Raw genomic sequence first — 24093 nt, 5'->3', positions numbered from 1 at the left:
TTGTTAGTGGCACTTCCGTTCGTATTTGCTGTTGTTAAACCATCATAAAAGAGACTTTGGCAAAACACAGCAGTCATTTCATTTCCATCCAATAATGTCCTATTGGATATGGAAGCTGCCAATGTGGCTTTTATTTGTCTTTTAACAAACTGGCACTGGTCACAAAAATTACACTTGCTTTTTCTTTTACGCATCATAGTCACTTTTTTTTCTTTTTTTTGCCATGATTGATATGTTGTTGTTTTTAAACACGGGAAACATATTTCTGTACATCATTTTGCAGAAGGATCGTAAAGATACAATTCCAAAAAAAAGTGTGGATGATTATGCAATTAAAGTCGTGAATACATCAAAAATGCAAGCTACTGTATGGTAAGATGATATATACTATTTTTTTTTTTTTTTTTTTACATAGTTTACAAATATAAACACAGAACAAAAACACATGTTCAGTCATTAAGGCCAGCGCCACAAAATGGCAAATTAGCAGCGTAATTGCTACAACCCCAAATTTTTTTCTTTTTTTTTCTTTTTTAGCATACGTTTTAATCATTCATATCTCCCGGTTACATACTGTATTATAGACCAATTTGTAATACCACAATTTCATGTTATTATTACATTTTGCCTGTTAGCTTCTCCCCCCCCCCCTAAATTTGAACAAAAGGATGGTCAAACTGACGAATGGCCTCAGCCAATGTAACCCTTCATTAACTCTCCCGATGCAAACAAGTGAAATAAGTGTTGGGCCATGCTGCCTCCTCAAGTGATTACATACAATCATATTTACAATAAATGAGAATGTATAGCAGTGCTCCTCCTGCGCCATTTACAGCAAGCAATCTCGTTTTTTTTTATGTACCTATTTTTATGATACATCTTTGGAAAAGGTCCAGCCTGTTTTAAGTGCTCAGTGAAATCTCGTCATGAGGATGATAATAACGCTTAATGCTTTGTAATAGTGCATCTACATTTCCCTTCCAAAGCCAATTATAGCTCTTATTTTGCTGAAAACCGATTGTTAAATTTGCTCAAAATAATGGTTTAAAAAAAAAAAAAAAAAAAAAAAAAATCCCAGATGCTTGTCTTTACCTACAACCCTGCAACATTGTAATTTCCCAAGAAAATGAGCCATAGGAAAAAAAAATCATTAACATCAGCAAAAGTTATTCCAGGCAAGCGAGAATGGCTCAATGTGCTGCTCAATGAGCGGAGCAGCCGGCAGCCTTTTGCAGCCTCCAGTGTCCGTTCCCATCTCCATATCTTCATCTCGCAACATCTGCCTGACATGACAGCGAAGTGCCACTAAAACACATTTCCTCAGGATAAAAAAAGGTGAGAGGCTATGACAGCTTTAAATTGCCTATTTCCTCCCCTAAGCCGTCCTCCACATTTCCCCTACATGTTGACTTCTTTGAAATTGTCCCGTAATTGCTTTAAGTCCCCCACCCCCACCCCACACCGAACCCACCCACCCCTCCCTCCTCATTGCTGCCGTGGAGGTTTATCTCACTTGCCGTTGCCCCCTCTCATTACTCATCCCGCTCGGAATAATTCTAAGTGACTGGAGCCGCGCGCCGTGAGAGGAGCCAAAGGTTGTAAAGACGCGATATCGTTTGTGCATGAAACCCGACGCATGGTACCCACTTGACTCCACTCTCCTAGCTTTTGTCGGCGCCATTTCATTTTCCCGCGCTCGCGGGCAGCGCGTAACGCGTTGTTGTTTTCAACACGGGGGAATAAGAGTCCATTTATGACCCTTCATCTACTCTAATGTACCCCCGCAGGGCTAATCATTGGACTCCGAGGTAACTTTGCCCGGGCCATAAAAGGTAAACGCTTGTTCCCAAGACGCAAGAGTCAACTGTCAGCGGTACAAAAGCAGAGGCTTTAAAAGTACAAAGACATGCAGTAAAGTGGACTCTCTCCATACGTGCCCTGCAACCAGCTCAAGGCGTACCCCACTTCTCAAAGTTAAGTTCTACAATGTTATATTCTGAAGCGTGTGAGGGAAGGAGGATGGCGCTGTGCCAGTGGGATTGTGGCCAAACTTTGAACAATTGATGACTTATTTTTGTTTTCACAAGGCCATAATGAAGATCATTTTACTGTAGCATGGGGTATGTGCGGAATGTCAATGTTTTATGATGATGAAAATGACGCCCGAAACAGTTTATGTGTAACATTGTTCAAGGGGGAAGTTAATTTAGAGTCGTCGAGGTCACGCAGCCAGCTGGAATGGATGTTTTCAAAAACGCAAAGTTGTAAAAGCCAAATGCTCGGATCCTTCAAAAACCACCACGGCGTTTACACTTCATCAAATGGCAGTGAAAAAAAAAAGCAAGGTTACTTTTTTAAGTCCCAGTTGAGCCACCGGCGTTTTGTTTTCCAGTCAAGTCGGTACCATGTTTGGCTTTGGCCAGAGCTCCGATTAACCGATACGAGTGACCTAACTCAATGAGAGCATCGTGCGGCGGGGGCAGACGAAGAGCCGACGGGCCGAGCGAGCAACAAATGCGTCATGAGTCATGAAAAAAAGAAATCAGAAGGCGCGCTCCGTCTCGGAAGCGCTCGAGCGCGCTGCTTCTGCGGTTTTTGTTTTGGAGAGCACGTACAGTGAGCGTGGCCTTTGGCAATGTGCTTCTTGTTAAAAGAGGGGATGTACTTTTGAGTGTGAAGCAGGCTCTGGATGGACTGTTTGCCCAGACAGCACTTCTCAGTTCAGCCATGCACTCTCTGCTCTGGAGCTAAGACACAGATACTGCAGCACTACTGATTTCCTAAGAAGGAGAGGAGTTTTCTTTTTCAATGAAAGCCTTTGCAGTTCTTTCTGGCAACTTCTCTCGGGGAGTTGGCATGGGTTTGAATGTGGGAATGACAGACAAAAAAAAAAAAAAAAGAAAAGAAAAAGAACAGAAGACGGACGTTTAGTTGATCCCACAGTCCCAGTCCAGGATGAGTATAGACAGCAGCAAAAGCGGAAGGACGGGCGCCACTGAGCTGGCTGCTCCTCGCTGCCTCTCGGTGGCCCTTGACTCAGTGTTGGAGTCTTTCTCGGAATATGGCGGGATGATGTTAAATTCCTCGCTCTTGACCTCCTCTTGCACCACTTCCTCGCTGGTCTCAATCTGGAAATGGACATAATTCAGATTTGAAGAGGAGTGACATGGGAAGGACATCAGAGCAGTTGAAGTGCTCTCTGTTGGCTCAGGTTCACATCAGGGTTGGGATCGTTTGGGATTTTTCATTTGAGCTTGTTTTGTTTTGGCTATTTTTTTTAATTCAGTCAATTTTAATTATTTTTGGAGAGCAGATTTGTCAGTTTCTATCAGTTTTACTTTTTTTTGAAAAAGTTTTAGTTTAGTTTTTATTCATTTTAGATTTATTTTTATTTCATTTTTTTATCTTTAGATAGATTGATAGATAGATGTATACAGACCTTCCTTCTTTTGCTCAAATGAACCCCAAAAGCTCCTGAAATTAATTCACAAAAACGAAAATGATAGCTAATTTTAGTTTTTTTTATAAACTTAAAATGTATTTTCAATTAGTTTTCGTTACAAAAAAAAGCAGTCTTATTTTAATTTTAGGGTTAGTTATTTTGTTAGATTTCCTGAACTATAATAAACCCGGTTCATGTATTGTTGCTGTTACAGTATTGTGTTACAGTATGCAATTTTTATTTGGAAAATAAGAAAAATATAATTTCTTGAATAGAGCAAATTTTACAGCCAAAACAAACAAAAAAACATTCCTTCATTTTTCAGCTAAAATAAAATCTCAACTTTTCGCTGGACAGCGTATTGACGCATATCGGCGATATGGGTTTCAATGAGTGAATGACCCTTTTCATCGCTAAAATAATATCCTCCCATTAGTCAGCTAACATGCAATTTCAAGGAACTCCCTGGAGTAAAAGGAATCTACAGGTAATGGTAAAAAGGCACATTGTGCAGACACATCAACCTTGACGGCAGAAAACAATCAGCTCATCCTTGAGCCCAAATGAACATTTGTATCAAAAGTGAAGAAATTGGCCCTCGGCAATACTGAGACTGCAATCATAAAATTGGAATGGATGAGTGAACAACCTCGAAACACAATTTTTTTTTTTTCCATCTCTGGATGTTGCTGAGGTGGAACAACAACAGGTTGATTCCTCACTTAAATTGTTAGACGTTAGATAACAGCTTGTTGGCTGATCAGAAGAACGTAAAAAAAAATGATGCACACTGTAGCTTGAAATGATTGTTTGTGTTGTCTGTCTCGGCGTGTCGTTGTATGTTTCATGAAAAAAAAAGCTTTGATTGTTTTTGATTGTTGAACAAAAGAGATGATTTGCTCAATAGACTGCTCTGTGCGTGCGCGTTAGAGACCTTATCGCTCTTTCTTGGCAAAAGTGGTACAGTGAGTTACTTTGATAGCATTCATAAATAAAGCAACTTTTTTCCATCACAAATGATTTGTCACCATCATTTTCGAAAGACGTTATTCTTATAATTCAGAATATGTCCCAAATAGCAAAAGATGTTCAATCAAGGTTGATTTTTGGTTACGGTTGAAGATTGATGGTCAATCAACGTTGATTCAACAACATTTTATCAATGTTGAATTTCTGATGCAGTTGAATCAACGTATTTTGGTTGAATTAAAACGTTTGAAAGGTCAATGTTCAATTAATGTTAAATTGATGTTAATGTCTGCCCTTATGGAAGTAAATCTGTAACATCGGAGTTTGAATTCGAATTTCGAACCAAAAAAATTCCTAACATTACATTTTTTTATGATCAAAATTCCTAGCATTGAAATTCAACTTTTAAAGGAATTCGCCTGCAAAAAAATGCATTTTTTTTTTTTTTTTTTTTTTTTTTTTTTAAACGACCATGTAAAGTCAGGGTATAGTAAGGCGTTTTTTTGTGAAAAAAAAAACGACCATGTATAGTAAGCCGTTTTTTTTTTTTTAAAAAACAACACTATATAGTAAGGGTAGTAAGGCGTTTTTTGTCAAAAAAAAAACGACAATGTATAGTAAGGGTATAGTAAGGCATTTCTCGTGAAAAAAAACGACCATGTATAATAAGGGTATAGTAAGGCGTTTTATGTGAAAAAAAACAAAAACGACCATTTAATATAAGGCGTTTTTTGTGAAAAAAAAAAACGACCATGTATAGTAAGGTGTTTTTTTGTGAAACAAAAATGACCATGTATAGTACGGTGTTTTTTGGGGAAAAAAACTACCATGTATAGTAAGGGTAGAGTAAGGCATTTTTTGTGAAAAAAAATGACCACGTATAGTACGGTGTTTTTTGGGAAAAAAACAAAACAAAAAACGACCAAACAAATGTCCACAATGTGTGATCATAATTAATTGTATCAAACAATGTTGTGAAAATGTGAGATGAACAAGAAGTTTAGCTGAGGGCTGGGATTGAACCGTGGTCAGCCATGTCACAGTCCTCAGCTCTAACCACTCAACTAAGGTCATCTTGCAGTTGAACGAGAGTTTAACAGAGACAAGGTATTGGCATCATAAATGCCATCAAGGCCATTTGATAGGAAATGTGACTGAATTAAATTTTGTCATAGTGGTAAAACTTTCAACATTTACATCCTTGATGTAACAACAATAACATGCAGATGGAGGTGGGATTTGAACCACCAACTCACTGGTCAATAGGCAAGTGACTCTACCAGGTGAGCTAAAGACATTATGATTCTGAGAATAACCAAGTTGCCAAATAACCAAGGAGTCTTTTAAAAATAATAAAAAAAACGACCATGTTTAGTAAGGCGTTTTTTGTGAGAGAAAAAAACACCGTAGTAAGGGTATAGTAAGGCGTTTTTGTGAAGAAACCCCCACCATGTATAGTAAGGCGTTTTTTAAGAAAAATAACGACCATGTATCGTAAGGGTATAGTAACGTTTTTTTTTGTGAAAAAACGACCATATAGAGTAAGGCATTTCTTGTGAAAAAAAAATAACCATGTATAGTAAGGGTATAGTAAGGCGTTTTTTTGTGAAAAAAAAAACAACAAAAAAAACATGTATAATATTAGGGTGTAGTAAGGCGTTTTTTGTGAAAAAAAAAAAGTATAGCAAGGCGTTTTTTAAGAAAAATAACCATGTATCGTAAGGGTATAGTAAGGTGTTTTTTGTGAAAAAAAAAAAACGACCATGTATAGTAACCTGTTTTTGGGGAGAAAAAAAATCACTGCTCCTCACTAAAAACATATAGATATATAGATACAGGGGATAAATTACTAGCATGGATGGATGGACGGATGTATGGATGGATGGATGATGGATAGATGTCATTATTTCCTTTCATAAGTCTTATTGGCCACTCCACTTAAAAGGTTCTATTTGCAGCTGTAGCGGATGAACCCCATAGTGTGTACTCTGTAAACACATTTGCTGCTCTGTGATGTGAGCAGGAAACAGCTGTCACCATGGAGAGTCACTCACCCAGCTGTCGACCTATGTCAAGATGCTTTCTTGAGCCCGAAAACGGAGGATGTGCACTTTTCCCCGCTAATGATTAATTAAGTGAATTGATGCATGCATACATTCATATGGTTAGCACATATGGCTGTCATTGCGCTGTACTGACCACAACAAACGATCATCTGCGATGCTGGACATGCTCCCAATCATTCCCTTCCTTGCATATAAAGCTCACCTAAACATATCCCACAATGTCAAATAAAAATCAAAAGAACTCAAAAGGGGTTTATTATTAAATAAACTGTGTGTATGAATGTTGAATGCAGCCCACCAGTGGCAGGTTTTGCAGCAGTGGGGTGTTGTGGGAGGATTATGAGAAAAGAAAGCGAATATATAGAGCGAAGGGGTGTGCATACATGAATATTAAAAGTTGAGGGCTGAGCCTAATGTTGCAAACACCTTCAGCTAATCCGTGACCACAAAGGGCAGGAGGGGTTTGGGGTGTCAATGGCGTTCCACTAATGTGTTGTTGCAAAAGCAGATGCTGGCTCCAAATCACTGCTGCGGTCCCTGCAGGTGCCGTTTTAGTTTTGGTCCGTTTTCCATGGAGGTTGTAGTATGCGTTGAACTCTCATGAGGCAGTGATCATGCACCGACAGGGCTTACTTACGGTGGTAAATTCCGGGAGAGAGTTGAAGGCGTGAACCTTCTCCTCGCGGACTCTCGGGGAAGGATGGGGAGCTGGAACGGGGCTGGTCTCAGTGGGGGGCGTCGCGGAAACTCCCATGGAGCTGATAGCAGCACCTGAGGCAGAGTCAGCAGGGGGTGTCTTTGCATGGTTCATTATACATCATCACCGAGTCATTCGGACTTCTCTAGTCTGTCCTATATTGGAATACATGTGATGACTGCACTGTGAGGGTTATGAGACTAGGATTTGACTGAGGCGTCGAACTGTCGCTTCTTTTCGTATTCATGACAAACCTTACCCTTTTGATGAACAATTTTCAACGCACTAATTATTTCAACTACGTAATAACAATGTCTGTGATTGGCTGGCGATCAGTCCAGGGTGTGGCCCACCTCTTGCCAGGTGTCAGCTGGGATAGCTAACACTAACCCTAGCCCAACCCTAAACCTAACTCCAATCATAACTCTAACTTTCTCAAAAGGGATATCGGATCACCTTTCCGACACATGGTCAGCCGTGATTGGTTGAGCCTGAGCCCTGAGTAGTAGGTCATTTTCAGTTGACAGAAGCGACAAAATGGCCGCCGCTAGAGATTGCTAAAAACGAGTGGATTAACTCTTACTCCACAAACGCATTCATCACAATGCCTTGTTTCAACTATCTTCAAATATCTTTGGGTTGACTTTCGCTTTAAGGTCCTCTTATGCCTACCTGTGAAGTCAAAACATCACGTTAATAGATTGTTCTATTGGGCATATGGTTAATATTATGGTCAGGCTAACGTGCGCTAGCTAACGTTGCTCGGTAGCCATGATGCAAAACTTTAACTGCACAACTGAAGTACACGAAATACATACACATAAAATTAGATTAAAGACTTCATCCAAACTCTAAGTACTCAAATTTTCAAATATTTTTACTTTAAAGCAGATTTCATGCGGGAAAATTACTTTTGATACTTAAGTACATGTAATGTCTGCTACTTGAAGACTTTGACCCAAGCAATATTCCACAAGGTGACTTTGACATCTCCCAGTTAGTTTCTGTTAAAATACTTAATACAAAACTGGCCATAGCCATCCAACCCGAACCCTCTTATTAGATTGCCATACAAACGTTTTGAAATTTTAAAATCTTAGCATAGTAACATTGTTCCTCAAAAGTGTCACAGCAAATTGACTCTATAGCGCAAAAAAAAAACAAAAAAAAAAAACACACCAATAAAACATCTTTTGTTATGTTCTGTGTAAGATTTATATTGAAATGAAGGTGACTGTAGTATAACCAAAGGGCACATTGTTCTGGCCACCAAATGACACTTACGTAGACAAATGTTGTTTTTGAACATGTGAAGGATGCGCTGACAGCCCTGCCATTCGTTGCCGCTGCCATCACACGTGCACCACTGGGATACTTCTGTGCTGCTGTTGCTCACATAGTTGGGAGTCATAATGGTGCCTGCAAAAGAAAGGAAACATCAGTTCTACGTTAGCTAAGATATTATTAATGCTCCGTGCCTCCAAGAATGTTTTTGAAAGATACAGTGAGAGGAAAATGGAGAAACAAAGTAAGACATTTTGATGAGCTGCCAGTAGAAATACAAATGTGAGAAGCTTTTTGGGGGTATTTTTGACATGAATCCCAAAAGCAGTAGCAACAAAAAGGGCTGGAAATGGCAACTTTTTGTGAAGAATTGTGCATAAAGTAGCGGGAGAAAACATCATTTTTTGTGTTTGTGTCTTCCTATGAGGACATTTTAGCAAAAAGTTACAGAATTCCAAGCACTTATCCAGGCCTTTGATGTGATGTTTGAGTCAATGTGATTACAAATTTAATCTGACCTTAGTTGCAAATGTTCACCTTCATGTTTGCCACCATAAGATTAATGTCAAACATTTTGGTTTGTTTGACCCTGACATGTTGACCTGTAAAACGTTCTAAAATACCAGATAAATTATATGGTAAATCTGAAGAATTTTTTTGCTGTTTGAGGTGTATGAAAACCATCACTCAGCTATATATGAGGGTACAGTCAACAAAACAATGGCATACTGATGAGTCGAATCTTGTCAGATGGAACAATTCCGGATTCAACCAAGTCAGTCAAAACAATTTTCATAATCCTGCGAAAATGTACAAATGCAAAAAAATATCGACAGTATCTGGAAAGTCCTCAAGAAGAATTTTAATAGGATTAAAAAGTCAATGTGGTTTGTTTAAAATTGATTGAGAGTGAAAGACTATTATTGCAGACAAACAAACCCACCAACAGAATAAGCAACATATTGCCCGAAGCTAAAAGCGATGACTATTTGTGAAGCTAGTAAAGGCTCACTTTCTGGTGGGAAAAAGGATTATAAAAGCCAAATATCACTGCAAGACACCTGCTGATGAATTCTAATAATCCTTCACAACGATTCCATCTCTCAACATTTTCTCCACTTTCATTTACTCACCTATGAGTCCGGCGTAGGCCTTGAGGCACATGGCTCTGCTTTCTCGCATGCAGCCGGAAGCAGACAGAGGAGCTGGCTGACAGTTGTGTTGGAAATCAGCAAAGCGGGATCTGACACACATGCAAAAAAAAAAAAAAAAAAAAAAACAGTTTCAGAATTTTAAAGATGCCTTAAGGATGAAATGCACTGATTCTGCTTTGGGAAAGTATCCCACCGGATGTCTTCTGTGGAGTGAGATGTGTGAGCCAACTTTGCTATGATTGGGTAATATAACAGATTTTTTTTTTTTTCATCACTCCCACTCCCATTGCTCTCCATTGAAAATGAAAAGCATGTGAGGGTCAGGGACCGACTACTGTTGCTAATATCAGAATAGTTTAAATCAAAAAGACACCAGAAACTACAATTCCAAAACACTTTGATACCATTTTCCACCTGCAGCCACATTATCCCGAACATGCCTGCCTGTCATTTTCTTTCTAATGTCTTGAGACAACTCCTTCCTTCGCTTCCTCTGGTCCATGTTCGGTGTGGTACACATCATGTCACTAAACGTCACAGTGACTTACTGATTCCAAGTTGGATGATACCTGTGATGCAAATAATACGACACACTTGGGTTGGGCATGTCCCTATGGCCACATTATTTTAATATTTTCTTCGGGTACCGTCATTTTTTTTGTCCAGTCCTGTTTCATGAGTTTCTTTTTTAAAAAAATAACAATTCAGTTGAACCACAATTGTAAAGCAACGTTCATTTTCACAATTTTTTAAAAACGTATTATTGCCCGATTCAAGTTATTCCTGTGACCCCTGTCGGTTTTTCTTCCAAAGGGGTACAAACAATTTTATCCACGTGTGTAAGTGTGTCAGGTGAGCATGTCCGAAAACGAGGACCCAGTTCTCCCCCTTTCTTCGCGCACATTCTGCCAAATGACTGACAGTAATATTCACCTCCGAAAATACCGCACGTCCTCAGCTCTGTAATGAACGTGCAACCTTTCTCACCTACACAGCTCGTCCCTGGAGCAATAGTTCTGCAGGCTGAGGCAGTTGGGCTTGCCCGCTCGATCCTCCCCCTTGGTGTTCTCCTCGTAGGAACACGACGGAACGATGGTTTTCCTGCGGCGCTCGCCGCACAGAGTATCAGAGCAAGGGCAGAAGAGCAGGGCGAAGCTGTACTCCTCCGGGACACGCTCCAGGAAGCGCCGCAGGGCTCGGTGGCATTTCTGACGGTTGCAACTGTTGTCAGAGGCCGCCGCTCGCTTGGTGCACGCCACGACGTACTCGGAGCGCAGGGAGCCGCACTTCTCATACAAGCCGCAGTCCTGCGCCGCTTTGAGACACTGATTGTGACCGTCCACGGACACAGAGGAAGCTGGTGGGAAAGGAAGAGCATCCTGATTACTTATTATTCAACTTTAAAACGGAAGTCAACCCAAACATCTTTTTTTCAAGAATATGTTCCCAGCAGGCCCACTGGTTGAAACACGGCATTCTGATTCATTTTGCGTTTGTGGAATATAAGTTTAGCAGCAAAATGCACTCGTTTTTAGCCATCTCTGCAGGCGGCCATTTTGTCTTCTGTCGACTGAGAATGACATCGCAACTGCTCACAACGACCAATCACGGCTGACCTGTTTGCTGAATCTGAGCCGTGATTGGTCGTTGTGAGCAGTTGTGATGTCATTTTCAGTCGACAGAAGTGACAAAATGGCCGCCCCCGGAGATGGCTGAAAATGAGTGGATTAACACTTATTCCACAAATGCAATATTTATCAGAATGCCCTGCTTCAACTAGTGGGCTTGCATAGAACATATTCTTGAAGAAAAAAAAAATGTTTACGTTGACTTTCTATCTAATAAAACATTGAATCATTCATATCAGCGGCTGTACCTGCCATGATGGAGGCCATGTGTGACATCTCAATGTTTCTCACCAAGCTGAACTCCAGTTCTTCATATGGAGAAACTTCATACTCATCATATGCTAAAAAAAACAACAACAAAAAACACAAGTGAAGAACATTAGACTGCACAAGCGCTACAAAATTCTAGTTTTTGAATTATCCTCCCAAGTGCAATCAAACTACTACTTTTTGCACTTGAGAGTGATTCTTTTTTGGTGTGATTCTCCAACCAACCAACTAATAAACCGTTTACAGTGCACTGCATCATATTGAGAAGTATGTCTACCCTCTAATGTGCAAAATAAGGCAAGCAAAATATTAGAAAGACCTCTTAGTATGATAAAGTCCAATATAAAAAAAATAAAACTCTGGAGTAATGGGGCACAGGCCAAAGAAGAGCTTATCCAATTTTGTCATTGGATCCAGGTAAAAGTTGCAGATCCAGGATTTTCTTTTTGCCACACGGCAATATCTTTTCACATTTTCCTCAATTTCTCAGTAAACGATGCGTGACAAGCGGCGGGCTGTGCATTTGTCAACTGGGCCTTCAGTGGGGACTTACCTGACTTAAACTGCTAATAGCACCACTACACGTCACAATTATAGAGATCATCAATACTATACAAAAACACAATATGCAACTGTGCCAAGTAGATCACCTGGAACAGTTCCAAATCAATATTTATCTAATAACATGACGAAAGCATCCATACTTCCGTCTATTTTCTATCCTGCTTTTCCTCATAGACTTGTGAGTGAGCTTGCGTCTAACTAAGTCTTTCACTTTTGTTTGGTGATGTACAGCCAGATTTTTTTTGAGCGATTGGCTCAAACATTGGGAAACACTTAAAGTGGAAGTCAACGCAAACATTTTTTTTTTTTCAAAAATAGGTTCTACGCAAGCCCACTAGTTGAAACAGGGCATTCTGATAAATATTGCCTTTGTGGAATAAGTGTTAATCCGCTCGTTTTTAGCCATCCCCGGGGGCGGCCATTTTTTCTTCTGTCGACTGAAAATGACATCACAACTGCTCGCAGCGACCAATCAGATCAGATTCTGAAAACAGGTCAGCCGTGATTGGTCGTTGTGAGCAGTTGTGATGTCATTTTCAGTCGACAGAAGTGACAAAATGGCCGCCGCCGGAGATGGCTAAAAATGGCTAAATTAATCAGAATGCCGTGTTTCAACTAGTGGTCCCTGCTGGGCACATATTGTTGAAAAAAATATATATTCGGGTTGACTTCCGCTTTAACCGAGCTATCTATGAAAGGGAACCGCTAATCTTTGCTCACTCGAGTTTGTAAAGGCAGCATTTTAGATCCAGGTCTCACGCTGGATCTTGTTACATTATGCAGGCGCCATGGTTAGTGAGAGTATATAAGCATTAAACACACAAACACACACACACACGCGCGCGCAGATGGCAAAGCTTAAATCCCACCTCCAAACCTCACAGTCCAGTAGACCCTGAGGCAGTGTTCCTCCCTTCGAGATCCGCGCTGACATTTGCACACTTGAAGGGGGCGATGGCGCTGCAAGGAATTCTGAGCCTCCAGGCACTCGGTGCGGGCGTCCGGGCCGAGCGGCGAAACCGCCTCCTCGGCTGAGCAGTACTCCAATATGTGGTACAGGCCCATGCAGGAATGCTCCTGGATGCAACCCTGCTCGGCCAGCAGACAGTCTAAGGTGGCCGACACCGGCGCGCTACCTGACGGAGACAAAAGGAGACGTCGTCTTTGCAAGGTGCTTAGCTAGCGGGGTTAATTGTCCCACAGTTTGCTGTTGGGATAAACAGGTTGTAATTAAGACAACAGATCAAATGAATTGTGCCCTGTGGACACATCGGAGAACTACTCGTTCTAATAAGCGCAAGGAAGATTGAATTGAAAGCCCACAAGTGTTCTTCTCTCACAATATGGCCATAAAACACTGCAACGGGTGGGCTGATTGGATTGATTGACATTCGGGGGGGGCGGGACGGCGATCGGGGCGTCCGAATTTTTGGACCAAATCCAAATAAGCAGTCAGCTAATATCGAGGCGCACAGAAGCTTTCCGCCAAACTCTTATGACAGCAATGCAACGTGAGCACATTCTTATCAGGTTTGGAAACGCACATCTCGCGCTCCACAACATGCTCCAATCTAAAGCTCGTTTGGCTTCCACCTCCGCTTGCTTTTTTGAAATCCTCCCCGTGTCACTCCCTAGAGTGCATATTAGGTGCCTATTTGTGTGTCAGTTGCGGAACGGTGTCGCGTTCGCACGGCGGAACGTTGGCCCGCGTCAAAACGGATGTTGTTACACACAGCCAACGCTCAGATGCCGCATGCCCAATCTTTCGAGTTGCACTCCCGACAACCTTAAAAATCATTTCCAAAATATAGTTCATTTGCCAAAGTGCATGTGAAAATGAACACGGAATTAAGCGAATGCACACCAACGACTGTAGAAGGAGGCAACCCAAAAATGATCTTTGTAATATTATGTTTTATGTATCCAGTCTAAGCACAGCATTCTGATTAATATTACCATGTGTGGAATATGAGTTAAGCAGTATAATCCGCCCGTTTTTATCCATCTCAGGGGGCGGCCATTTTGCCACTTTGTGTCGACGGAAAATGACATCACAGTTGCTCAAGGCTCAGATAACGACCAATCATGGCTCAGCTTCCGAAAACAGGTGATTGTTGTGGTTACAGTTTGTAGTTATAATACAGAGATGTGTTTCCATCAATTCTGCCTATTTCAGATATATCCTTTTCCTTTCTCCATCAAAAGTCACCAAGGGGTCCCAAACACAAAAACATAATTATATTGGCGAGTTTCCATCAAAATGCATGCACTGACATCAAATTAACATGCTGTACCCAAACTCGTGCTAATTACCAGTCATGCGTTTATGTAAACAAGCATGAATCAAAAAGCTATTTCCAAGAATTCATGTGTCGGCTTGATGATCAATAAATCACTAACAGCATTGTATTCTGACAATCGTCAAACCAATAATAATTGCCCTACCCCATAATGGGCCCCGACCCCAAGATTGGAAAAAAAAAAAAAAAAACTGCATTAAGGTTTACCAGGTGGAAAGTGAATGAAACCAAAGGGTTTTTTTTTTGTTTTTTTGTTTTTTTTTTTCAAACAAACCGCAAAGAAAGCTCCATTAACACAGATCCGTAGCCGGGAGTGTTTGTCCGCAAGCTCCCATACATTAACATATAGATTACACACGCACACACTCAAAGACACTGTATTGTGTTCGGATTGGTCACACACTTTGATTAAGCTGCTGGCGACCGGCGGGGGCAAAGCGCAGCTGCCGTCCCGTACCGCCGCCGCCGCCTATTTGGTAATCTCAGACGCCACATGAGGTCCGCGCCGCACTCACGCATGAAATATATCATAAACAGAGGCTACGCTTTATTGCCGCTGCAGGAAACCTGCCACGGCTCCTGCCGTGACTCGGCGGGCCGGGTGGGAAAACCATCATAAGATGATCAAAACCGATCCTTAGCTTATCCCAACGGTCGGATTCCGAAGTCGATCTGTGTTAGATCCATACAAACGCGGAGTATATCTGATCGGATATAAATAAAAGCATCACATACTACTGAGTTGTGCTCATTGATTAACTAAAGATCCCTCAAGTCTGGAGGCAACGGCGGCGCGTGCGTTTGAAGAAGAACCGGGGATGAATTATGGCGATACGTGCGCCATAACACACTCTATTGATTTCTCACCGGGGTGATTAATACGGCGCGAGCAGGAAAAGATGATGAAGGTTCACGCCGTTCGCGGCAGAGCACGCGCCAGCGTTCACGGGGGAAGTGATTGGCTGTGGCCGGTTTATCTTCCCGCCATTCGAAGGCGTGCGATGGATGACCGACCATCGGCGCTGCCGGCCGGCGCCGGTAATTGGAGATGAGAGGGGAGTGTGGCGAAGGGAGCGGGAAGTCTGCTGGGAAAACGGGGAGTGTGACGGAAAGGAATTCCTGCGTGGACGTCACACCGATGAGGAGGCGGTGGAAAGGACGGAAGGCACACGCTCGGACTCGACCTGCATGAGGTGCCTTTGAAATGTCCCGCCTTCCCCCATCCAAAAAAATCAAGCTAAAAAGTCAATAACAAATCATATTCAATAATGAATGAATCCATACAAAAGTGAGCCCAACCATGATGCATGTAAAAAGGTCCAGCTGTTTGAGCGAATGGAGACGAAGCGCGGAAGTCATGGACTATCGTACAAATTCAAACTAAGCACTCCCATTACTGTACAGATAATGGAATGTTAATGTGAGGATTACCCCGCAAAGCAAAGAGGCTTGAGTACAATGTGCTCGGACCATTTTCTTGCCAAAAGTCTGACTTTTTGGATGTCATTCAACACAGTAAATTAAAAGGCATATCCCGAAAAGAAGAAGAAGAAGAAAAAAAAACTGGGCTGAGCAGATGGCAAATGACAGAAAGGTCTAGTAGGTGTCCGAGCTCCCTCCAATGACTGACCCCCCCATGTCGTTCCAACAATTAAAATGCATTTATTCCCTACTGTATTAAGTATTCTAACATGGCACCATCACTTTTGGAGTGTGTGAAGGCTTTTCACTTTGTGTTAAGAGCCGCGAGTGATTTAATGAATGAATTAATTGTGCATTCTGGCTTGTGTGCTGCACTCGCCCCTGGACAGAGTTGTTTCCTTAAGAAGGACACAGTTGGCTAATCAGCCATAATTAAGGCTGGTGTTAGTCCTTGCTGATGCAGCCTTTTCTTCCCGCGTTCTCCGCCAATCAGCTCATTGTCCTCCGACATCTTTTAAAAATTAAACATATGCTTAGCCAGGAAGTCTGCAGTGACTGCCGTGGGCATCCTCGCACGAGCTGAATCTAATGTTGTGTTTTTTTACAATCTTAAAAGCTCATCTTATTTTTCCCCACGTGTCATTTTGGAAGTGAGTCTACGTTTTCAGAATAATTACAAATGGCTCTCATTATGATGCAGTGTGGTCCCACACCGCTCGCAAATTCATTGTTAATCATGAGAGTGACTGTGTCAATCAGTCGCCAGTATTATAATTGGCTAATTGGATCTTGTTAGATTGAGTGGTTGTACCTAATGACACCTGGTGCGAAAGGCTTCTTTACTCAACGCATCATCATCAGCTCTATTTGACTTTCATGCTCTAATTTTTTTTTTTTTTTAATCCAACATTACATTGTTAACTGAATACTTCAATTAGTCTTAATCAAGTAACTATTTGGAGGATTCTTTTTTATTTGCACTTGAGTCACGTTATACTTTGTTGCATACATACTAGGGATGTAACGATTCACTCAAGCTCCGATTCGATTTGATTTTCAATTCCCGATTTTCGATTGGATTTAAAAATGGCTTTCATGCTTGTCTATGTGCACTAGTGTGGTTCTGCAGCCATCCACAAACGCAATATGCGATGATTTTGGGTGCAGGCGCATAATTTGATCAACACATTCAAAATGTGCGATGCATCTGGAATGAAAAAACGTTTGAAGTCATTTTCTTGCAACGCAATCATATTTTCGAACCGATTAATCCAGTTCTCGGATCGATTCCTCGATTTGTCCCGATTAATTGATTTTAAATCGATTTTCGACTGCTCGTTACATCCATAATACATACTTTACCTCACAATGAGGCTATTGAGCCAACGTTTAGTTAGTTAAAAGTGAGGTGAAAAATGGCTTTTCTTAGTACCTAACTGAATGCGTCTGAGTATTTGCCAGCTCTATACACTGAAAACGAAAATGTATTATTCTATAATTTTCTGTTATTATTGTTATAATTGGCCTTATTGCAAAAAAAAAAAAAAAAAAAAAAGAAAAAGAAAAACGTCGGCTATCAGCCAGGCTGCTTAAGAGTCTGCTTTTGTGTGCTTTCGCTTGATGTTTTGAACCATCAGCCTTGACGGAACAAAGGGCCCAGCATGGGCCCAGTGTACAGAGGAGGCTGTAATGAGCTTCTTAATGCCGCGGATTGCCTGACTGCCCTCTAACATAACACCTGAGAAAAGGACATCGTGGCCAAATTGATTTTGGAGACAATTAGGTCAAAGCCATAGATACTGAAATTGACCCATCTGCCAGGAACAAGCAATCTCATCTTGGGGGGGGGGGGGGGGGTCCAATCTTGTGATCACCATCCGTCAGTGTCTGTGTCCACTTTTGTCTTTCAGCCACTGACCCCACACGATGGGCCACCGTTGCTCCTCCCCCTATTCCCAGCCCTCAACCAGTGTGACGCCATGGACTATAAATCCTGCCAGCTCCGCCTCTTATTCTCATCTTCATGTTAATTAGCACGAGCGCCTCCACATTTTACAGCCGATATTTCCTTTAGGTGGAAGGCTTTTCCTGTATGAAGCATCAAAAATGAATCACTGCTTTCAGTCTATTCCAAGGCATTCTAAGGGTACGTCAACACAACACTGACCAAGTAAGAGTTTTTTTTTCTTTGCATATTTCAAAAGTCCATATAGAGAGATATTAATGTTGTAACATCCAGGTGTACGTGGACCTATAAAAAACGCATTCCAGACAATTAGTTGGGGGAAGGGGGGGGATACTTTTTGCTTGTCATCCCAGGTCGATTTTTTTGAATCCCCTCCATTGGCGTATATGTGGGTATAAAATTTTAATGATTAATGCATCTCCGCTGTAGGGAAGGGAAGTGCTAAAATCATAACCAGCTAAAAGCGCTGGCTTTGATTTACCGTACTCGTGCATGCCTTCAAATAATTACGAAGCCATATGGATATGGATTTTGCTTGGGATCGGCGTGCAACAATAACAGTATTGTTGCTGAAATGAAATATTTTTCAGGCTTCAAAATGATGTCACGAAAAGAACAACAACAAAAAAGGCACTATTATGTTGTCCGTTTTCACGGGATGATATGACCTGTTGTGGGTTTTATCACTATACGTATATGACTTTGCACAATTAAGTTTGCACTATGCTACCACTTTCCACAGAGACAGAAAGGATTGGATTTGGATTCAAAAGATTTCTTATTAGCAGCACATATTTGCAAAGATTAAAAATATATATATATATATATGTTCCAATCACACATTTTAGTAATACACATTTATAAAATGCCCTCACTCACACTTAAATGATAGCACAACAATGATGTCGAGAGGACTCCGCAGTCTGCAGACGTCCTTCACTTTTTTTTTTTTTTTTTGAAAGTCCTTATCTCTGATGGAGAAATTATTTGCTATTTAGTTCTCAATTTGTGCGAGCAAAGAAAATTGTCCGTGTGAGCGAGTGGGCCTTTCAGAGGTAGAGCACAGTCGCACTTGGCTCTAATCAGTTTTCATGCACGTAGCCCACAGAGACAGCTCCGGCGCAGGCTCGACGAGCAGAGTGGGGCAGAGTGCGGCAGCCTGGCGAGCGGCAGCGGCAGACCACTCTCGGAATCAACAATTGCCACACAAGAGCGCTACGTGGAGCGATGTCGTGTTTTGATGAACTGTAACCCTGGAATGCGGAGCCGCATCGTCACTCCTCCTGGCCTACGCCTGCCTCTGGTGTCACGTCGAGCACTCGGCGTTTTCTCCCGCAGCTTTGTCAATATTTCAGGCCTCCGTCACAGCGCCAAATTGCCATGTGCCGTATGCTTTCTTGGCAGTGATGGAAATATTCCGTTTGGCAAATTGTGTGAAACTTGCAGTCAACATGCAAAGCACTTTGGGCAACTTTCTCTTTCCTTTGTATCTGATCGAGTAGGAACATCTCGGATCGACTTGTGAGCTGTTCAATCTGTGGAATTGATTGAAAAATATAGTGAACCCCAAAAAGTCTTGTCTGCATAATCTACCCTCAGTTATTTACTGCAAAACTCAGCAATTCGTGTTTTGTTCTAATACGCCCCTAGAATCCACACGATTGCCATGACTATCAGGAAAGTAGTACGTAATTGGTGCCCAAGAAGTATGGAGGTTGTGTGGCGGGGAGGAGCTAAGATTAACCTGGGTTGTTAATGGAAGTTACGGAGTCTTTTCCTCGTGCACCGCTAATGAAGCTCCTCAACTCACTCCAATATAGTTCCTTGGCATCGATTTACTGTAACCCATTCCAGGGTCAAGCTGTTCTCCTCATCCTAAACTTTTTTTTGTCTTTTTCTTCTTTTTATTACATTTTAATGTGCTTAACTCAACATCAAACTCAATAGAACGCTAAATTAATGGCTGCTATCTGTTTCAAGCATCTCTTTTTTTTTAGACCTGATATTGGTCTTTTTTTTTTTTTGTTGATCCGCGGGAGGGAGGGCTATACCGCTGTGGGAGAGCTCACAGTCAACCTCAATCACGGCATTTAAAGGGGCTCGTCCCAATTCTCTTTGAAGCGTACTCGAGTCTTGACATGGCGTAAGCACATCTGCGCTGTGAAGTGGCCACTTAGAGAACTTAAAGATAAGGACTTGTGAAGGAAAGTGTTGGCCAGGTTTATTATTTACAATTGTTGGCACCGATTGATTTCCGTGCAGATCGGGAAGGGCAGATCACTCTTAGCATACCGCATGGAGTAATTGCTCAGGATATTAAAAATCTTTTGCTGACTTTGTGGCCAGTGAGGTAAAATTCTCAAATTTGGCCCGACGCGCTTTAGCAGTGACGATTCAATTAAATCCCCCTGTCATCCGCAAAGCCGCGTTTGGCAATTTAGTTTTTTTATTGATACAAGCATTATAATCCAAATGATCTTTTTACGACATCAGTTGCTTGAAATGATGAGCCGTCCTTTTATTTTCGCTCATCTCGCCGATGTCCAGTGGGCGCGTCGCCAGTTCAATCTTTGTGTGCAGTCGGCCAAAACGCAAGCGAGTCGCGGGGACCGACCGGCGCTTTGGGAAGAGACAAGACGAGCGCAACGAGAACAGCGGGCGGCCTTGCCCGAAAGGTAAAGAAACGCCGCGTTCAAAACTCACAAATAAAAAAACGACTTGAGCGGTGTAGCTAACTTTACGCAGACCGAAATGAGCACCGGCAAATTCATGACAGACGGTGCTGGACCGCAATCAACATCTGCTAAACGAAAAACCAAAATAGTCACACTCCGTCTCACACCTCAGGTCATGCGAATAATCCACGAGGGCTTCGCGGCGCATGGGTCAAAGTCATCTTTAATGTCATTTAACAATGACCGGCTTCCAATTGATTCGCCTGACACTCGCACCCCCTGCGTAACGACTACAAGAAAACAATTTGTGCAAACGACACACGGCGGCGGAGCATTTTGGAGTGCATTAAAACGTGTTTTCCTTGCCGTGCGCAATACAGGCTTGCCGCAATTGTCAAATTGGAACGGCGTTTCTATAGGGCAGAAAGCAAAGGCTGCATCTGCTGTGTACAGACAGGTGCGATCCTCCTCCTCCTCCTCCTCCTCCTCCTCTTCCCTCGATCTCAAACAGACACTTTAATGACGACTTTGGCGATGCTTTCGCCCCGCGGCTCTGTGGCTTGTCAGCAGTGACAGACATTTTGGGGAAGGCTTCCTCTAAAGCGCCACGCCGCCATTCTTAAGGTGACAGAGTTGTGCGCGGCCAAATGTATTCAAATCTAAAAATAACATTGCATGAAATGTGATTTCGCCGCTCCATCCCCTTCGACTGTCCCCCCACCCCCCCCCCCCCACACACACACACACCCACCCCCCCTGTGAACGAAATTTCGAATCAGATGATTTCGTTTTCAAGAAGGCGTAAAAGTCGATTGCTGACAATTTGCATTCACGTCGAAAGAGATCACATGTTAACTACTGCTCGAAAGAGCCTCTTTAGCGCAATAATTACATGGCGTTTTGCATTTGAACTAATGCTTTGAAAAAAAATAATAATAATAATTTTGGCAAATGAAGTGGCAGATCTTGGAATTTGAGACTACCGTGCGTCTTGGCAAACGATACTCATATTGCCGGAAAATTGTCAATTTGAAACTATGATTTAATTTCATTTCCTATTTGCTCATACCTTGATAACACACAGGGTGAAGGTTCTAGAAAAACACTGCATACGTTATAAAGCACGCACAAGCGTTCTGTATAATCTTATTGTCAGCCACATTATAATGTGGACTTATAAATCCACATTATTCAAAAAGCGCCTCAATTGTCCCTCACGTCCATCAAGTTGCACCTGATCACCTGCTCAATAGTCTCGTTCTGAGATCGATACGTGGACTTTCAGAGTGTGGATGCACAGCCTGAGGACAACACACACACACACAACCTCATCAAATTAATGAGTCTGCTCGCCTTGAGCAATCAAGAAGACCCATGAAGCAAAATAACATCATTTTTTTGTGTGTGTATAAATATTGCAGATCAACAAGCATTCATGCTCCACTGGTGGGCTGCTTTTCAGCTGCGACAATTTGATCGACTTGATGGTTCGATTTTTTTTTTTTTTTTTTTTTTTTCAGCAATGGTGCGACAGGGGAGAATCATCCGAATTTACTTCATATCGCAACTACAAAATTGAAATCACTTCTTTATTTTTTTTATTATTATTTTTTTATTCCATTTCATCCCAGACTATTTGCCCAATTTAATCAAGGCGAGTGCCCCGATTGATGACGCGTCATAAAGCGCTCTCTCCTATTTTACTGCCATTAAAGTGGCGAATCCGGCAAATTCTGACATCATATGAAATCCTCTCCGCAATCACCATCTAATGCACATGCTACGTACCGTGTCACTGATTTACACGTGCGCTAATGGGAAGAAAAGCCTCCTCCTAAAGGGTAACACCAGATAAGTGAGATGTCTCCATGATGTGGGACAGTCTAATCAATATGTGCTGGGTGGCCACCACCCCTTTCCACCCCGTCACTCCCTTTTGGAACATGTCCAAAGAAAGAAGAAAGAGTGGACCAATGATGTCATCCGCATGTAAACTAGGTTGCCTTGGAAATTAATTGCAAATAGACTTAATGGGACCATTTTGTCAGCCGAAAGGCTCCGCTCCAACCTGGGCTACTGTTGAAGTGCATTTATTAGGTGTAATACAGATAAATAGCTATAGAGGCGACATTTTTCTTGACCAATTGCGTTTGCATGTGTGAGACAGTCAATTTCTACTCCTGACAACTGCTTCTGTTTCCCTTTTACCCCACCCCCTCAACAGCTCACCCCATTAAAAGCATTTTCGCCAACCACATTCGCATGATGCATTTACAAGAATGCAGATAGCAGCAATTCTTAATTACTCTCTTGTCATAAAAGCACTTAACAGTGTACGGTATTGCAATTTTAGTATCAACTGTACGGTAGCCAAAGGTCCTAATTCCCTTCAAAATGATTTTTAACACGTTGCCAGAGCCAAAACAGATATTGCGTAATGTGCTTGGTGAACAAAAACATTAATTTCAACATAGATAGATGGATGGATGGATGGATGGATGGATGGATGGATGGATGGATGGATGGATGGATGGATGGATGGATGGATGGATGGATAGATAGATAGATAGATAGATAGATAGATAGATAGATAGATAGATAGATAGATAGATAGATAGATAGATAGATAGATAGATTGATTGATTGATTGATTGATTGATTGATTGATTGATTGATTGATAGATGGATAGATAGATAGATAGATGGATAGATAGATAGATAGATTTCACTTTCGCAACCATAAACTTTATGAATGGCTTTAAACAATGAACGGGGCAGCGATCTTGTCTCTGTTTTTAATTTACATATTCATTCCTCTACTTATAGTTGCAATTACATGCATATATCGTGTTGTTTTACTCATTTCGGTAGACTAACATCACACACCGCTTACGAGGCAAACATGACGAGAAATGTGCTTGATTTCAAACGTATCCCCAAAAGCGAAAGGTGCTTACCGTGGGAGAAGATCTGAAGCAGGAGTCCGACGAACATCATCCTGTGCGCGGACATCGGACACTTTTGAAGAGGAGCACCGCCAACCGTCTGCTGCTTCCACATGCAAGCCTCTCGTCCTGTGAGGAAGATGACGATGAGGATGCGACCAGCGCGCGCACTCGCGCCGATCGGACGGCCAGGTAAGAGATGCACAAAAGTTGGCCAACAGCAAACACCGCCGACGCGACCGAGCGAGTAGCGACAGTGCGCGCTACTGGTGGCGGCGCGCAAGTTCTCGCGATCTTTGCTGCTCCATCTCCGTCTCTTACGTCCACGCTTTGATTGATCGAAATGTCCGAAAGAGGTCCCTCTGCTCCACTCACAAGTGCTCATATGTGTGGCTCCGCAGTTGTCAGCTCGGAGAAGTGGGACTGGGCAAAGCTCGAGTCTCCTCGTTATTATAGGGGTCACGTGATTGGCCCCTGGAAAAGGAGGAATAATCCCAGGAGCTGCTGCAAGTGTTTCCTGGGGGGGAACAGCTGTGCGCTCGGACATGACATGATGGACAGCTGTGGATGCTCAATGACAGCCAAGGGGAGAGTCGATCTGAAAGACATATTTACCTTTTTACAACTACTACAACTTGAAATAGTTGAAGGCAAATGGGGGGGATTTCGGGAACGTTTTTTGGGTGAATGGGGATGTCGGCTGGTAAATTT

General features: G+C 42.1%; 1 protein-coding gene across 1 annotated transcript; it reads right to left on the bottom strand.

Moving 5' to 3' along the window:
• Positions 1-1490: 1490 nt before the first annotated feature.
• On the bottom strand, positions 1491-23785 carry gfra3 (GDNF family receptor alpha 3). The gene is made up of 8 exons (XM_086013462.1): positions 23395-23785; positions 12944-13210; positions 11489-11581; positions 10600-10969; positions 9592-9701; positions 8459-8593; positions 7115-7248; positions 1491-3128 (listed from the first exon to the last, which is right to left on the bottom strand). Exons 1-8 carry the CDS (start codon positions 23765-23767, stop codon positions 2928-2930), a joined length of 1683 nt encoding a protein of 560 aa, XP_085869588.1. The 5' UTR covers positions 23768-23785; the 3' UTR covers positions 1491-2927.
• Positions 23786-24093: the final 308 nt, after the last annotated feature.

The sequence above is a fragment of the Filicampus tigris genome, chromosome 17, assembly GCF_054856515.1.
Source record: "Filicampus tigris isolate MCC_2025a chromosome 17, RoL_Ftig_1.0, whole genome shotgun sequence".
Classification (NCBI taxonomy): domain Eukaryota; kingdom Metazoa; phylum Chordata; class Actinopteri; order Syngnathiformes; family Syngnathidae; genus Filicampus; species Filicampus tigris.
The sequence above is the reverse complement of the archived record's forward strand: the minus strand, read 5'-3'. Positions and strand labels throughout refer to the sequence as shown.